Raw genomic sequence first — 16,794 nt, forward strand, 5'->3', positions numbered from 1 at the left:
CCTCACCTCAAACTTGTTTCCTTACAATTTATTTCAGCCCTTTAACAGGAGACTGATAAACATACCTAGGCTATATAGTAGCACAACAAGGTCAAAAAGTGTAATGGATAGCGACAGGAAAAATTTGCAGAATTGAACAGGAAAAATGTATCTTTCAATTGTCCACTGTATTCATTGTTTTTTTTAAATTAAAGGCCTAAACCACGATTCACGAAATAATGAATAAATCTCTCTACAAGGAGTCACGTAGTCTATTTTAGCCTATTGACTTAGCGCCAGCAAAGCCGAGGAATCGGGTAGCAATTATGCTTCATTGTTCTTTTGAGCTAATTATTGTTATTGTCACTTTTGTTTGTGCCTCAGCACAAATACAGTTCCATTTAAACTGGAACCGTGAATCTGTTTTTTTTTCATAACATATGGGTTTCATAAATTAGTCTAAACAATTGTCTAAATAAAATGGTGGTAAAGACGCAGGGTATTTTCTGCTGAAGTCCTGAGACCAACATTGCAATCAAATGTTCTCACGACAACAAATATTTTCAACACCATGTCTTGATATTACTGCTGCTAATCGCATTTTTGAATTCATCTCAAGACTGTTAACTTGACAGTGTATGGGCCTACCACATACAGTCTATAACGCAGTCACACATGCGCTTTTGCTGCATTATAAGGACCTTCAGAAAGTCAGCGTTAGTTTGTCTAAAGAAAATATGTACTGTATGAGTTGGACGCATGGACATATGTCTACATCATGATAAATGATGTTTCTAAATCAAATTAAAACAGTTATATGTTGTTCTGCATTCCTATATTGGTGTGGGATATATTCAAGTGTGCAAAATGGTGTAAGCTAGTGTGTAAGCATGCATAAAAATATGGACTCATGTCATCTGTGCAAACTGTTATAATTGTGTTAGTGTTAGTAGGCTAGGTTAAATGTTTTAAGATTGGCGCTGGGGTTGACATCTAACGTGTAATACTTTTCACTCGTCGACATTAATAGTTTAATAGTCGAGACAAAGATTCCGGTGTGCTTACACGCGTCTCCACTCCACTCTCCACTGTGGTCACAATGAGAGCCTCTATGCGTAAAATAGCACATGATACCCAGGGCCACCAAAAGTCCGACAATTCTATATTGAACAAAGTAGAAAAAAACTGAATGTAGTATTTTCCCATAATAAGAAACGTATCAAGACCCGCGTAGAAATGTCCCACTGGTGGCTACACAGTCAGACACGTTCTCAAGACATATCGGAACGAATTTGAATTTTCTCGCTATACGCTTCACTTCATGTGACCAAATTTTCGGCATGGAGTCATCTTTAGCCAACTGTCTCCGAAAGCTCCTTTTGGGCACTCTCTTAGCTGTGAGAGTGCGACGGCAAGGTGCCGTGGAGGTAAGGGAAGGGGCGGCCTTTAATGAGGCGATAGGAGCTGTGGTTGGGCGGATCTGACACTGGGCTCGTCTTTGTTTGGGGCGGCCCGCCTCTAACAGTCACTCCCTCTTCCCTCTGGGGTTGGTGTGCTTGTGTTTAGTTCTCAGAGATAGTCAAATAGGATTCCTTTGGGAAGGGACACAAATCACTCCCATTTTAACAAGAGGAACAACACGGGATCTGCAGCCACAAGGGTCCTCCTCTTCTTGATTTCCAATTTCTTATTCATTTCCATTTGACAGGGAATATCTCTGCAAAAGGAAAACAAAGACAGAGAAAAGGAAGAAAAAAACAACTTGTCAGGGGTTGATGCCATTTGATCTAGCACAATCTGAAAGCTCTAGTTGATCCCAGAGCCCATAGAGCAAGTCTCTTTAATACGGGGGGGATATCGTCAAAAACCTCAAGTGAGATTCTGTTAATTTGCACTGTCTTGCGTTTCGCTCGTTTGTCTTTTTATCACTGTTTGAATTGCTGTTCGTCTCTGACACACCTGGATTTCGATAAGTCGTCTTTGGACTCTTTTCGTCTTTTTCGCTTGGTTTGAAGTAACAGACAAGACTGTCACTGGCATCAACGCGGACCCGGTACTCGCTCGCGCCCACGTTGTTACCCTCTTTTACCTGTGATTAGAGAAAACACATTTTGGGACACTCAAACGGAGAGAGGGAGCGCGATTTTTTCATGTTTGGGATTCAGGAGAGCATCCAGAGGAGTGGGAGTAGTTTGAAAGAGGAACCCATCGGATCCGGTATGAACGCAGTTCGGACATGGATGCAGGGAGCCGGGGTGTTGGATGCGAACACCGCCGCTCAAAGGTAAGAAGCCGGAGACAGCATCTTCCTCCCGGCGCGAGGACTCTACCAGCACACGGATGGTCCATGGTCCACACTGTTTTGGAAAGCTATATTTTCAAGGGACCTATTTATTTTTTGTCTCTACATTTGCAGTTTAGCTTACACGCTCTGTGATCGAAGAAATGTTGAAGTTTTCTTCCCCCGCAGAATCGATCCCCTCATCTTGGATGTAGAATTGAGAGTTTAGCATAATGGATGACTATACTCTACTGTTAACTGGACATAGTCTACAACAATCCGTAATGGCTTAGTTTAGTTACAGAACAGTTCAAATAAGAGACATCACATTTAGAATATAATAGGCTAACTATTATATTATGATAATAAAAACATGGTAATAAATTGGCCATGCATAGAAATATGTGTATTGGTCTCGAGTAGGCTATCAATTAATTGCTAGAAGATCCAAAAGCCTAGAATATGTAACATGCATATCAACTACACATCACCATAAAATAGCCCACTGCTATAGGCTACATTCATTTTCCAAATTAGGCTATTTGGTTAAAATGAGCCCGGTAGAACAATATATAATAGAATATCAAAAGGTTCGCTTCGCAGATATGAAAAGGACTTGTGCGTGTAAACGAGCAGTACACACGTTTAATTCTAAGAAGTTTGACTCTTAAAGGGTAACTATTATTTCCATACGTTTAAGTCTGCTGATTCCCTAACATGACTACCCCTTGCATGTCTATCCACAGTGGAGTGGGTCTTGCCCGGGCGCACTTTGAGAAGCAACCGCCATCAAATCTTCGGAAATCCAATTTCTTTCACTTCGTTTTGGCTCTATATGACAGACAAGGACAACCAGTGGAAATCGAAAGGACTTCTTTCCTCGGTTTTGTCGAGAAGGAAAAGGTGAGTGATATTTTAAATATTTGATCAGCTTCTCGAACACAAAAAATTGTCCCACATCCACATTTTGACAATATTATAGGCCTACAATTAGTCTACCGCGTTGATGTATCAGATTATTCTAATTTAAAATTAAAACCCCATTCAACCTATCCATAAACCTGTGTATTTATTTTGCGAAGCTTTATAAACATTTCCACATGTTAATATAATTGTAGGCTATAATAGGCAAATAGTAGCTGAATTAAATTGTATCCAAATAATAATAACATACCTAATAATACTAGCTACGGATAATATTAATACTAAGAGTAATACTAATACTAATATATTTTGAGAATAATATTTGTATTTTGAAGTTGATAAGTTATAGCCTATAATTTCTGTTTTCTCTAGAGGTATACTTGTTTAAAATAATATTAAGTAGCCTATTTAATGAAATTAAACTCAATGTGTTTTTCTCCTTACAACATTTCAGTATTAAGTACTACTGCTTAATTGTTTTTTTTTAGGGGGGGGGGGGGCAATGGGTTTTGTATATTTCAGTAAATAATAATAAAGCTCAAATAAATAAAATCGCTTGTTCCACAAATTATCCATGTCATCTCCAATAAACTCACCATGCATTTCTCTAGTAGCACTAGGCCTACATTAAGTAATTACTTCAATAACTTTATTACATTTTGCTCCCTTTCAGCCATGAAAACAGAGGCTAATTTCTATACAGTTCTATATACAGTTCAATTAAGTAATTGTTGAAGCATTAAAAATGTATGTGTAGAATAATTATGCTACATTTTGCCAATGAAACATTTTATCGAGTTATATTCAATGTACTAGCCTATTTCTGATATCCCAGTCTAATTTCAACACAAGCGCACCAATGTCCATCTTATCGGATCTGAATCAAATGAGTTCAATCACTTTAAATCTGTTCATTTACAGGAATCCACTGGAGAAAAGACCAACAATGGTATACACTACAGACTGCAACTTCTCTACAGTAATGGTAAGTGTAAAACATTGGTCAACTCTCCTCTAGGCAATGTTATGCTTATGTTCCGAGTCGCAGGAAGCGGACACATAGGCTACCACAAACACGATTTGCATTGAATTCTACAGAAATAACAACACCAGGTGCAATTTAGTGTCGCCTTTTCACTGAGGTCATATTTGCGTTGATTTGAGATCACGTCATGCACTTTATCAGGCTAATCCAACGTTTAATTTTGGATATATTTTTTTAATCATTACTATATTGGCTGCTCCTGAAGAAATAGGTAGCCGATACTGTCAGTGAAAAAAAGTTAAGCATTTGCTCTAATAATGCTAGCCCGGTGAAGGAGTAGCCTAATTAAACTCTATTGCTTTCTGAATTTCATGTCCTGAATTGTCTTTTCTTAACAATTATCATGGTTAAATATTTCCGGATACAAGCAGTCTTGCGCTTGTTATTTCTTATACCTGCGAGCATGTATTGTAGCCTATAGTGTACGTTGTCCATAATGGCCCTGCTTGGTTAGTTAATCTTTTGGCCGCCGTTAGCAGCAATTCGTCTCACTGTAAAAAAGCGAACCGTTTTTAGGTCCCCGTCTAGCTATTGTGTTTCTATGTATGCAATGTGTTATTGGTTTTATGTGCTATGCTGTTTACTTGATCCGTTTGAAATGGTCGCGTTCTCATCGTTGCCTTCACAATGCGAGGCTTAACAGTGTGTCGAGCAAAATCTTGAATCTTTTAGATTCATTGATGAATAGGCTATAACCCATTGCACAATATATAATATATTGTGACATTATTTATGCCTATTCAGTTGTCTCTATTGGCTTGGAAATAGGCTATATGCATATTTGAGTAATTTGTGTATTTTTATTTGCCAAATGTTTTTTGTTTGGGAACAACTATTGCATAATCCATCAAAAAACTTGTGCCAATACAATTTAGCTAATATTGTATAAAGACAATAACTATATTCACTAACATTGATAATTGCCATGGGAAACACATTTTATTAGCCACTATTGAAACTAAATTGTGTCTAAAATATATTTTTGAAAAGTTTGGAGACTGAAGTTCAGTCATTTATTTTGTTTTGATCGCACCTTTGGTGACAAATACCTTTATTGACAAAAGTTAATTGCTTAGATTAAAAATACAGATTGCAAGTACCAAACATGACACAATAAATGTAAGTTAGCATAAAGCATAACCGTAACATTTTCAATTAGGTCGAGTTTTTTGTTGCTTCAATGCATAATTTGCCACTTACAATAGTCATTGTCAGCATCTCTGTAGTGTTTGTGTGTGTCTCAGGCCAAGGTACCTAATTCTATTAAAACCATTTCCACTCATGTCTTTTGTCCTCTCCCCCTCTCCCTCTGTCAGGTATCAGGACAGAGCAGGACTTTTATGTGCGACTCATCGACTCCATGACTAAACAGGTAAGGTTCCATTTCCTTATCCCTCTGCCTAAAAATTAAGAAGCAATATAGAACAATAAAACAAGCGTTTAGGAAGTGAAAGGAAGACAAACAGTACATTTCTCTATGCGGACCTGGTGCAGGAGGCAGAAGGCAGCAGCCCATGGAAGACTGTGTGTACACGCAGCCCTCGGGCCTGTGTCACGTTTGGACAGGTCCCCACTCACTTGGTAACACTGACAGCCCAGAGTGTCTCCTTGTATTACGCCCCTGACAATGAGGCGGGGACCCATTGAAGTATCTTTTCTGAGCCGCTCCGCTCTCACTGTAATACTTACTCTGATGATTTGGTTGGGGACGGGGGGTTACCTGGGTTATTATTCCGATTTTAGTTCATAACAACCTAGAGTCATTTAATTGACATCCAAGTGCAGGAGTTTATTTTTTGGAAAGCGGTACTATTATTTTGAATCGCATTTTTTTGTGATGGACATCGTATTCTGACACCCCCAAGAAAGTTACAATTTCATACACTGAATTATAATGTTCAGTGATATTATTTACAGGTAGGCCTTCAGCCAGAAGTGTTTGTACCGTTTCTGTTTTCTCTCCTGGATTGTACACGTATGGATAGTGTGACATGTTTGGTGATTGGCTAGTGTGCTCGTTAGCAGGCTCAGGGTAATGGCAGGCCGCTGAGAGGAGAAACAGACCCATGTTACACTCTTTTAATGCTCACTAACGTGCCAGTGCCCAATTGCCACACACTGCTTGAATCAACGTTGTTTCCACGTCATTTCAATGAAATGACGTTGAACCAATGTGGAATAGACGTTGAACTGACGTCTGTGCCCAGTGGGTGGGCTCTGATGGTGTCACACTTTGCATGGGCGCCATGGTAATCATCAAATGGCATTAAACCCCAGTAGTACTCTGACAGTGTCAGTCTGACAGTCTTGTTGTTTCTTAATAAACTGTTTGACCTGCACTCGTGGGGGGGGGGGGGGGGGGGGCTGAGGGTTGGTTGGTTGGTTGGTTGAGAGGACTAACACATTTTTCTCTTTCTGTCCACACTTGTGTGGACACACTTTTGTTTACCTCTGTCGAGGAGACGAATGGAGAGTTTGAGGAATAGACTCACATAAATAGGTTGAGCTGCTGTTGATGGAAGACCAAAACGATTTGATGTAGGAATCTGATTATTTTGTTTTCGTATTATCAGTGTAGCAGCTCCTCTAATTTCTATGTCATATTTCTGTGTTAGTCAGTGATTGTTAGATGTATGACTAGTGTGGTGAGGCCCATTTCATGGCGCACATGTGTCTTTGATGCCTCGAGATGAGTCAGATGACTTAAGGATCAGGTTTGTTTTAGCTCTGGGCGTCTCTTGAGTTCTCTGTCAGGAATGTGAGCAGAGCCGGAGCACAGGTCTCAGAGCCGTCGCTTGGGCCTCACAGCTACTGTAGCCGCTACCAGAGGTGGAGCCGATATACTGTAGTACGGAGGCTGGATAATAAGTAGAGTTGTTTTTCTGACCTGGAAAAACTCTGTGCTGTAGTTGTAGCCTATATCAGGGCCAGGAGTTTTTCCTGGCTGTGTCATCTGCTCAGGAAAAAAAACGTGTGGCTCAAATAATAAGGTTTAACAGAGAGACTGCTGTAGCCAGTGTGATGATGACATGGGGGCGGTGGGAAAGGAACACTAACTAACAGGTGGTCCAGTCAAAACATTGTTGCGGTTGGGTAGGATAAGGGATAAGGTCACCACGATCAGCTCCATAGCCCCATGCACTTTCTCTTCAGTGAGTCTGTCTGTCTGTCGGTCTGTCACAGCTGTGAATCCCAGTGTCTGATCACAGTGCTGCCTGCATGCCGCTGTTCTAGCCCCCATGGAAATAAAGGGTAATCACACTAATCCTATAAACCTAACCACAGTGTTTAAGAGTCACTGTGCTGTTGTTACTGTGACCACCACCGCTGCACTACGCTGCGGCTCTGATGTAACAACCGCTAATGTGACACTGTGGCTTCATATCCTACTAGAGATAATCTAACAGGGAAAATGGAGAAGTATTTTAAGGTTTGTGAATAACTGTATTGACAACTACCATGCATATGGAAATCACATTTAGTGAGTACATTCATTTTCATTTCAACCCCCAAAAATGCTGTTATTAACATAGCAATTATTGTTTTAAACAACTATAAAATCAGCACTACTATCACACATAATGAATAGAGAAAAGATGTGAGGTAGGGTTAAAGGGTGAGAATGAGGTAGAGGGAGAGAGAGAGAGAGAGAGAGAGAGGGAGATACTGTAGATAGATAGAGGGAGAGGTAGAAGCCCCGGGGTGTCAGTCAGACAGCTGTATCTGTGATCACCGTCTCCACCTCTGACAGATCTGATTAAGACAGCGCCCAGGCAGGAGGGCCTCCCCTTCTCTCCCCCAACTCTATCTCTCTCTTACTCTCTCTCACTCCCTCCTCTCTCTTTTTCTCTCTCTCCACCCTCTCTTCTCTCTCCCTCTCTCTCCCTCTCTCTCTCCCCCTCTCTCTCCCTCTCTCTCTCTCTCTCTCTCTCTCTCTCTCTCCTCTCTCTCTCTCTCTCCTCTCTCTCTCTCCTCTCTTCCCTCCCCCTTATCCTGAGTTTTGGCCGCCAGAACAGCTGAGCCGGGGGTGGGGTGGAGGAGTTGCTAGTTTGAGATGGGAACAAAGAAGGAGACAGGCAGGCTGATCGTGGCACCTCTTTAAAAGTAGCTGTGTTGTTGTGGCGGCGGCCTGGGAAGAAAGGCTGCCGTGCTCCTGGTGACACGCTAACAGATGACGCTAACAGAGTGGGAAGTGTGTTTCCACATATTTATAGCAACTTGTTTACACGCCTCCGATTTCAGCCGTCACATCAAAGCCAATGAGGAAAACAGCAAATGAAAAATGAAAAGTGTACGGCGTGAGATGAAATATGTATTAAAAGGCACATGAACGCTACATGCCTTTTAATGCACCCAGTACATCCACTTTGTTCTTAGCACAGGATGCGTCTGAATGTCATGTGTGTTACAAAGATGGTGGCGGTGGAGGGAGCATATTTTGTTTTCATGGACTGTTGACTTCAAAGATAGAAAGACATGGTTGAACCACACCTACAGTAAAATGTCATGGGTAGGCCTACTTCATTTGTGAAAATCCAATGATACAAACTGCAGTTGTTCTCCTTTTGCAGACAGATTTAGTCCTTATTAGAATTGTGGATGTATCAGAAGCCGTGTAAAATATTTAGACACCAAACACTTTAATGATACGAACAATAAACCAGACAAAGGGCTATTCATCTCTTCTATGAGACATTTCCTGCTGTTGGGAGGCTGTCCGATAGCTTTGGATATTCAGCCTTGTTCAGGATTAGATTGTGGTAGTAGTGACTTGCGGGGGAATGTTCCAGAGGCCCAGGTCTGGAGGTCTGGATTGTATGGGGCTGGTCAACCTGGACACCGTCTCTCACTTAGCAACTCCTGTTTTTAAAACCTGACTGAAAGACGAGCCAAAAAAATACCACTGTGTTATTTATATTTTCTGCTAATGAGTTTGCATCCTCTCCACTGCTGGTGCTGCTCTGTGTAGTTCCTGTTTTTGCAGCCATGTTTTTCAGCACTAATCATTTTTGCGTTTAGACATATTTACTGAACATGGTGAAAAACAAACTCGCAGAGTGAGAGGGTTTCATTCAAATGTGAATGGTTCTGACCAGCTCTTGGTTTCACCCGACAAAGGACTTGGGATCTTCAATCTTCATTTTTATTTGCAGAAGAACATAGATATTATTGCATCACTGTATATTTCAACGACTATCATCTGTCATGATATAGGTAATGTTATTCTACTAGAGGACAGGACATTGCACAAGGCCTAGTTGTGCTCAGTAAAGATAGATATAACCTGGAAGTTGGGAGCAGTGGACTCCGAGCCTGGAGACATTGATGCATGCAGTGCTGTTTTAGAAGACCTTGGCCCTTATTCTCTCAAAGTGAAACCAAAGGAACAAGTCACTTTCATAGTCATCCTGACTGCCGAGTAGCTGTGTGGAGCAGGCTCGTTTTTCAGTCGCGGTTATGAGGGAACGGATCATTTTAACACCATATCTAAAATTAGCTCAAGATCACAAATATGGATTTGGTTGACTCCTTAAAACAATCCCAACATGCTTTGTGCCTGCACGCAAGCCTGCTGATGAGAGTGTCTTGTGTCTGCCGTGCCGATTCCATGCTGCGACTGTTTTGCCGTAAACGAGAGTTTTGCCGGTGCTGGGACATGTTGTTGGGTAATGGGAAGGTGAAAAAAAAAAGCGGAGCCATTTTGGAAGGGGTGGAGGCTGGGCCAGATGGTGTGCCACTCTCCAGTCTGGCATCCCAACTGCTCGCACACACCCACACCTCCCCTCCCTACCCCGTGCCCCTGCCTCCATCTTACCGCCCCGACGCCACCGCCACCGCCGGGCGCATGGAGCTTTACACGCTAGAGTAGGTAGAATAAGAACCGTTACACTCCTACAAGACAGACAGCCACAGAAATGCGTGAGCAGCTAGCATCCTCTTCACTGTTAACAACAGAGAGAGGGGGAAGCAAAGCCAGTAGACAGACACCCAGCCGGCGCTTTCAGTATCTGTTCGGTGCTCTGCGCGATGAGTCATGAATATCTAAGCCCTGAGAGAATGAGAGAAGAGAAGGGTGGGGAGGCAACAATGTTCAGGGAAATAACACAACATTCCCGATTCCCACTGCACTCATAAAGCACCAAGAATCTCAAGCCCACTTTCCATAAAACATTGCCAGGATTCTGTGTAGCATGTTCAAAATGACGTCTTATGCATCCATGTGTCTGTTTGGTTTAAAAGAGTCACAGTGTGAGCACAAAGGTTTTGTGTGTGTGTTCTGTGCTTAGGGTGAGAGGTCGTAGGCCCTTCCCTGGGTATAGTACCTGCAGCAGGCCTCTTGCAGTGACAGTGACTGGGTCAACCTGTGCTTCTCAGCAGGGCTCATGGCCCCCTCAACAGTCAACAGCCACTCTCACTGTTACCCTCCTATGAAATACGCTCCCCTCTCAGCTCTCTTCACGTAATGTCCCACGCTGTAGTTCTGTGGGTAGCCAGGGCCCTGGACGGCCTCTTCCCTCCCTCCCTCCCTCCCGGACAGAAACATTGGACATATCCCACAGATTTCCCACGACACACGCTGCTATTCATTAAACATCCCCTGGCCAGAGGCAGTAAATACTACATTAAGCTCTTAGGGCCACACTGTGTGTTTGTGTGTTTCTCAAGTGGAATCTGCTCTTTTAAATTCCATGCCAAACGGTAGGGAGGGAGAGTGTGGAGGGGGGCTAGGGGTGTGATGGCTTTTGGGTGGTGAAAGGAGATTATGCATTCTAACAATAAAGTCCTTTAAGTTTGTGGACTGTATGAAGTATATGGGTAGTAGCATATTTTTTTTTAACCAGGCAAGTCAGTTAAGAACAAATTCTTATTTACAATGAAGGCCTAGGAACAGTGGGTTAACTGCCTTGTTCAGGGGGAGAACGACCGATTTTTACCTTGTCAGCTCGAGGACTCGATCTTGCAACCTTTCGGTTACTAGTCCAATGCTCTAACCACTAGGCTACCTGCCGCCCCATAGATTAAAGTAACTGTCCAATGTTTCTAGATATCTATGAAAGAGGACCCAAAGTCATTCTCCCCAAAAAGTGTTCTGAGGTATGTTAGAAAGCAGCTTTTTCGAATTGGACTGGTGTGGGCGTAACCCGACAATAGAATGGTGTGGGCGTAACCCGACAATAGAATGGTGTGGGCGTATACCGGTCATAAAAAATATTGATGCGAGTAGCCCGCTGATTAACCAGCTCATCCTCTATGAGGAAATAGCAAGGATTTTTTTAGATTGAGGTGGGGGTGCTTAAAAAATAAAAATGTAGTATAGGGTGAGTCAACAACATTATCTGGGTACGAGTTAACAGAACAGTGAGAGTTACTTTAAGGATAATGTCCTTCAGTGTGCTGTGTTGCATCCAAATCTAATGGCCACATTTGTGTCCTATGGACCCTGGCCGAAAGCAGTCCCCTATATAGGGAATAGGGTGCATTTTGGGACAGAGCCCATGTTAAAGAGAGACAGGAAGTAATATTTCCATCAGCACTCACAGCCCTGTTTGGCTGGACCACAGCAAGCTGTAAAATGCCCCGTCCGGGCCTTTCCAGAGAATATTTACTTGGTCTTTACAAAATGTGGTGATATGTTGTCACACAAGGAAACGCCAGAATCAGTCAACATACTGATGTGTCGTGTTTGGACCAGAAACAGAACAGAACAGATAAAAGTTCCATGAGTTAAGTCCACCATACTGTATCTGGCTAGCTTCCCGTGATTTCCTTTTCTTAGCATGCAGAAAGTGACATTGGAAAAATGCTCCATTCCAATATGTCCGTTCATGTTTCCGTAGAGACTGCTGTGCAGTGTGTGGAGAGAGATGTGACCAGATGTGAGTCAGGCCACAGTAGGAACTCTCTCTCTCCAGGGCAGATATAGTTGACCTGCTCCACTAACATGCCTCTGTGAGGACCATAACCCAACCTCGCTACGAAAACAAATCCTCAACCTGTTTCTAATACAATATTTTTGATCATTTTCCCCCTCGCAGGCCATTATTTATGAAGGTCAAGACAAGAACCCAGAGATGTGCCGAGTGTTACTGACACACGAGATCATGTGCAGGTAAGAAGAGGAAGCTCTAGAACTCTGCTTCTCCCCCAGTCTGACCCTACACTGCGCTACACCATGCTACACTACGCTACACTACACTGCACTACTCACCCATATACGTACAGTATGTTACAGTGATGGCAAGGCCTCACCATGCATCGTCTATGGCAGTTCTCATAGAGGCTCAACCTTACTGTAGCTAAGCAGGTCACCCCTATACCTCCCAGCAGAAGAAGGGGAACGGAGAAACAGGGAAAGTAGAGGAAGATGAGTTTTGCTATCAAATGGTGTACCTTTAATTAAAATCAAAAGATGAATTTGCTTGAAACTGGGTTGTGAGGATCGACTCCTTCCTATTTTTAGAGGCATTTGAACAGTTCTCTCTCCCCCTAAAAATACCTCTCTGATGCCTGCTTAATTAGGACATGCAGAAACTCATTACTCAATTTGAATTCTCCTGTTGTTCAGCTGCTAACAAATGGGCCTTCCCTTGCATTGTGACTATGAAATATATGCAAGGACTTATGTACGTATACGCACATACGCACACATTAAGGTCATCACGCACCAACACATTAGTCACAGCATCGCACGTCATCGCTCTGTACGCCGCGCACCGCCACGCACGCACGCACGACGCACGCACCGCACGCACGCACGCACAGCACAGCACAGCCACACACACACACCACACACACACACACACCACACACACACACACACCAAAATCAAAGATGCATACTCCTCTTTCGTACTCATATTTAGAACCTGAATAAGTTCTTTTCGGACCTTTCTTCAGAACCACTTTAACTGTAACTCACTCTTTAATTTGAGAGAAAAGTCATGATTAACAGTAGCATTAGAAATCGACAAATATCACACAATGAACTTTTTAGCACAGGGTTGACAGCCTAAATTTGACCATCATTCCATGCAACCACCCACGGTTGTACAGATTAGCCGTTTCCCATCTACGGCCCTCAAATTCAACTCTGGACCTCGAAGCCAGTTCCACTTTTTCTTTTTACATTCTTCCCCTCAATCAGGGACTGATTTAGACCTGGGACACCAGGTGGGTGCAATTAATTATCAGGTAGAACAGAAAAGCAGCAGGATTTTTCCCCCAACCTCGCAGGGGAAGAGTTGAATAGCCCTGCTAAGCAGTGTTTGGTTAAGGCATTGTATCGGGTCTGAGAGAGTGCGAGACATCAGTAGAGGAGGCCCAGTGTGAGGAACCAACCATGGAGACCGTGATGTATCAGACCAGTGACTTTTGTGGGTGCCAGTCCCACCCGCCCTCGCACCCCTCCCCAGTCCCCAGTCTCAGGGATGGAGACGTGCTGATTCTGCACTGGGGGTTCAAACACAGTCTCAATTATAAGCAGAAAATGAGTCTGCTCACCATAATCAGTACTGCTAATTGCTGGGCACCACCATTAGCCATATGGTGCCAAGCTGCTTGCAACCGTGGGACATACATTAAGTGCTTAGTCCTTTCATTTTACAAACTCATAATACGGGCACAATGATCTTTCAACGCTTCACAAAGGAGGAACATATTTAAGGTCATATTACATTTTACGTGGACCAACAAAAAAGTAATTTCCAAATGATGAGATCCACTAATTAAACAAATTGGGATTTAATGTTTTGGTTTTAGGCAAGAGTCGGTGGACTGAAATAATTGTCATGGTTTTGAGTAAATTAAAAATAAACAAGGGTTAGAGGGTCTGGTACGGTAGCATTGTCCTCACAGGAACAGACATCACTACATCCTGTTAATTACATGAGGCCGATTTAGATTTCATTTCTTCAAAAGCTGCGGCAGGAAGGAAGCGTTGAGATAAAGATGTGATTTCCTTTGGATGTCCTGCGGGAACGAATGGAAGTTAACAAGGAAAGAAATAATCCCTCAACAAAGCTGGTGGAGGCATGTACTAATTAGCATAAATTTTGGTTGGAGGAAGGGGAGGGGGGGAGGGTGGTGGGCGTTGTGTGACAGTGAGTGTGTGTGTGCGGGGAGGGTAATAGAAAGAATCCTGTCTCCCATGGTGCTGCCTGATGATTGGATTGCAGGGAAGCCACGAATCAGTGCTCTAGTCCCCCCCCGCCCCCCCCAAGCCTCGCTCTATTCTGATTCCAATGTGACCCACTTCAGAGAGTCGCACAGAAATGAGGCACAGGGAAGACAGAGGAGAGAGGCCAAAGAAAGAAAGAACGAGATGTTTCAAAGACCTGGGACGTCCTCCTGAAATCCTTTGGTTGACTCTCACTTGTTCTCACTACACCAGCGATGCATTTTCACATATAGCTGTACCCGCAGCTTTTACAGTCACAATATACTCCTGCTCTCTGCAGAGACTGTTCTGCACCCAGTTGGCCTGTCTTTCTGTTGTGCACTGCACTCTCCACATGTGATTCAGTCAGATACGCTGCTTTACACTCCTGCATTACAATATCTCTGAGGCATGAGAGACACAATATGAATCATTAATGGAGCTGATCGATCAGTCCTGCCAAATGGATGAGGCAGAAGGCTGAGAGAGAAGAGGGAGGGAGGAATAGAGAGGGGGATGAAGTAACAGAGAGAGGAGGGATGGATGGGGGGGGAGGGGGGTGTAGGTTGACTCAGTGCAGAGAGCAGCCCCGTAGGAGGGAGACAATGCCTTGGGTTTTATGTGACAGGCCTGTCCCCTGCCCCATTCTACACCCCACTGCCATCTGTGCACTGGAAACATGAGCTGGGGGTCTCTCCAAGCTGCTCCACTTTCCCCGCAGCCTCCCTCCCTCCAGCTCCCTACCACCGCACCCCTATTCCCTCGAACCCAGCCCAGCCCAGCCACCCTCCAGCCCCCCATGATGCTCACCTTTGTCAGAGTGAGGCAGGGGAGGAGGTGTCAGGTTAGCAGTGAACAGAGAGTGTTTGACCCAGGAGGGTGAAGGGAAAGGGGGAGAGACTGGGAGAGAGAGGGAGGGGGGTGATTACCAGCTACCTGCCTCAGGTGATACAAGGGGTGCTCTCACCCCCCCCCCCCCCCCCCCCCCCCCCACCCCCCCCACCCCCCCCCCCCCCCCCCCCCCCCCCTAACTCCTCTCCCCTAGCACACCTGTCATCCCTTAACCAAGCTGGCCCCTGAATGACTTGTCTTTGTGGGCTGCTGTAATCAAGCCATATGTAGAGATAAATAATGTACCCAGACACACAGAGGCAGTCTGTTCTACAGGTGACAAAGGGCTGGGTGGGCTGGGCAGGGCTTAGTTCAGGCCTCAGAACAGGGCCAGGCTGTTGGGTAATTGGTACCTTCCCCTTTATCCTGTGGAGGTCTGGGCCTGGCTGAAGCAGCTCTCTCTGAAACACGGCTCTGTTTTTCTTTCTCTCTTTAACCCCCCCCCCTTCTCTCCCTCTGTGCCCCTCAGCCGCTGCTGTGACAAGAAGAGCTGTGGCAACCGCAACGAGACCCCGTCTGACCCAGTCATCATCGACAGGTACCGTAACACAGTCCTCCACTGGCTCTGCTACTCCTAGTGTGTGTGTGTGTGTGTGTGTGTGTGTGTGTGTGTGTGTGTGTGTGTGTGTGTGTGTGTGTGTGTGTGTGTGTGTGTGTGTGTGTGTGTGTGTGTGTGTGTGTGTGTGCGTGTGCGTGTGCGTGTGCGTGTGCGTGTGCGTGTGCGTGTGCGTGTGCGTGTGCGTGTGTGTGTGTGAGTGCCTGCGTGTCTGTGTGCGTGTGTCTGTGTATTACCCCCTTTGAGGCTGCTGATGCCATGAGGGAAAGCGGGGCACACAATCAGTACAATCTATGTATCTGGTATGGTTTGGTCAGAGTGTACCTTGTGGTTCTATCTGTAGAGTTTACAGTGACTACTACAGTGTGTGTGCAAGTGTACTGTGCTCTACGCGGAGTGGTCAGTGCGTACAGTGTGTGCTCCTCCGCAGTCAGGGAGGGAAGACGAGGGGAGGCAGAATGAGGAGTCTGTCCTCTCCTTTCCTTTCCTCTCCGCTCCCCTTAATAAAACCCACATGGATAATGGACTGTGAAACAATAGCTGCCAAAGTGCTTGGAGCCCCCCCCTCCCCCCTCCCTCCCTCCCTCCCATCATTCCTCCAGGGCACTCAAACACGGGCCTTCTATCTTACACAGTGCATTTGTCTCTCTCAGCTAGACAGGAGCCATTAGACCTCAGCCTCCCATATAGCTTTACTGTATTCATTTGTTGTAATATTACCAGTCGTGCTCGTAGGGGTGTTAGTCCCAGAGTATTGGAGTTTTACTTGTTAGACGTCTATCTAACACAATAGCCCTGGTGAACCCGGCTCTGTTGGTGGGACCTCCACAATGCCTGTATCTCAGCGGCTGTATGAGCTGATGCTAATGTCTCATTTATAACCACGGGAGGAAGCTTTTGATTTAAACCACACAGAGCTGCATTGGTTCACACCAGAGTTATTGTTCAGTGCGACGAGGCCGA

The 16,794-nt window shown here is 44.4% G+C and overlaps 1 protein-coding gene across 1 annotated transcript; it reads left to right on the forward strand.

The window, feature by feature from the left end:
* The first annotated feature begins 1,502 nt into the window (after window positions 1-1,502).
* LOC111979947 (transcription factor COE1-A) lies at window positions 1,503-16,297 on the forward strand. Its single transcript, XM_024010642.3, has 6 exons — window positions 1,503-2,263; window positions 3,007-3,163; window positions 4,106-4,169; window positions 5,546-5,601; window positions 12,266-12,339; window positions 15,745-16,297. Exons 1-6 carry the CDS (start codon window positions 2,130-2,132, stop codon window positions 15,851-15,853), a joined length of 594 nt encoding a protein of 197 aa, XP_023866410.1. The 5' UTR covers window positions 1,503-2,129; the 3' UTR covers window positions 15,854-16,297.
* The last annotated feature ends 497 nt before the right edge of the window (window positions 16,298-16,794 follow it).

This window comes from Salvelinus sp. IW2-2015, linkage group LG20 (assembly GCF_002910315.2).
Source record: "Salvelinus sp. IW2-2015 linkage group LG20, ASM291031v2, whole genome shotgun sequence".
Lineage (NCBI taxonomy): Eukaryota > Metazoa > Chordata > Actinopteri > Salmoniformes > Salmonidae > Salvelinus > Salvelinus sp. IW2-2015.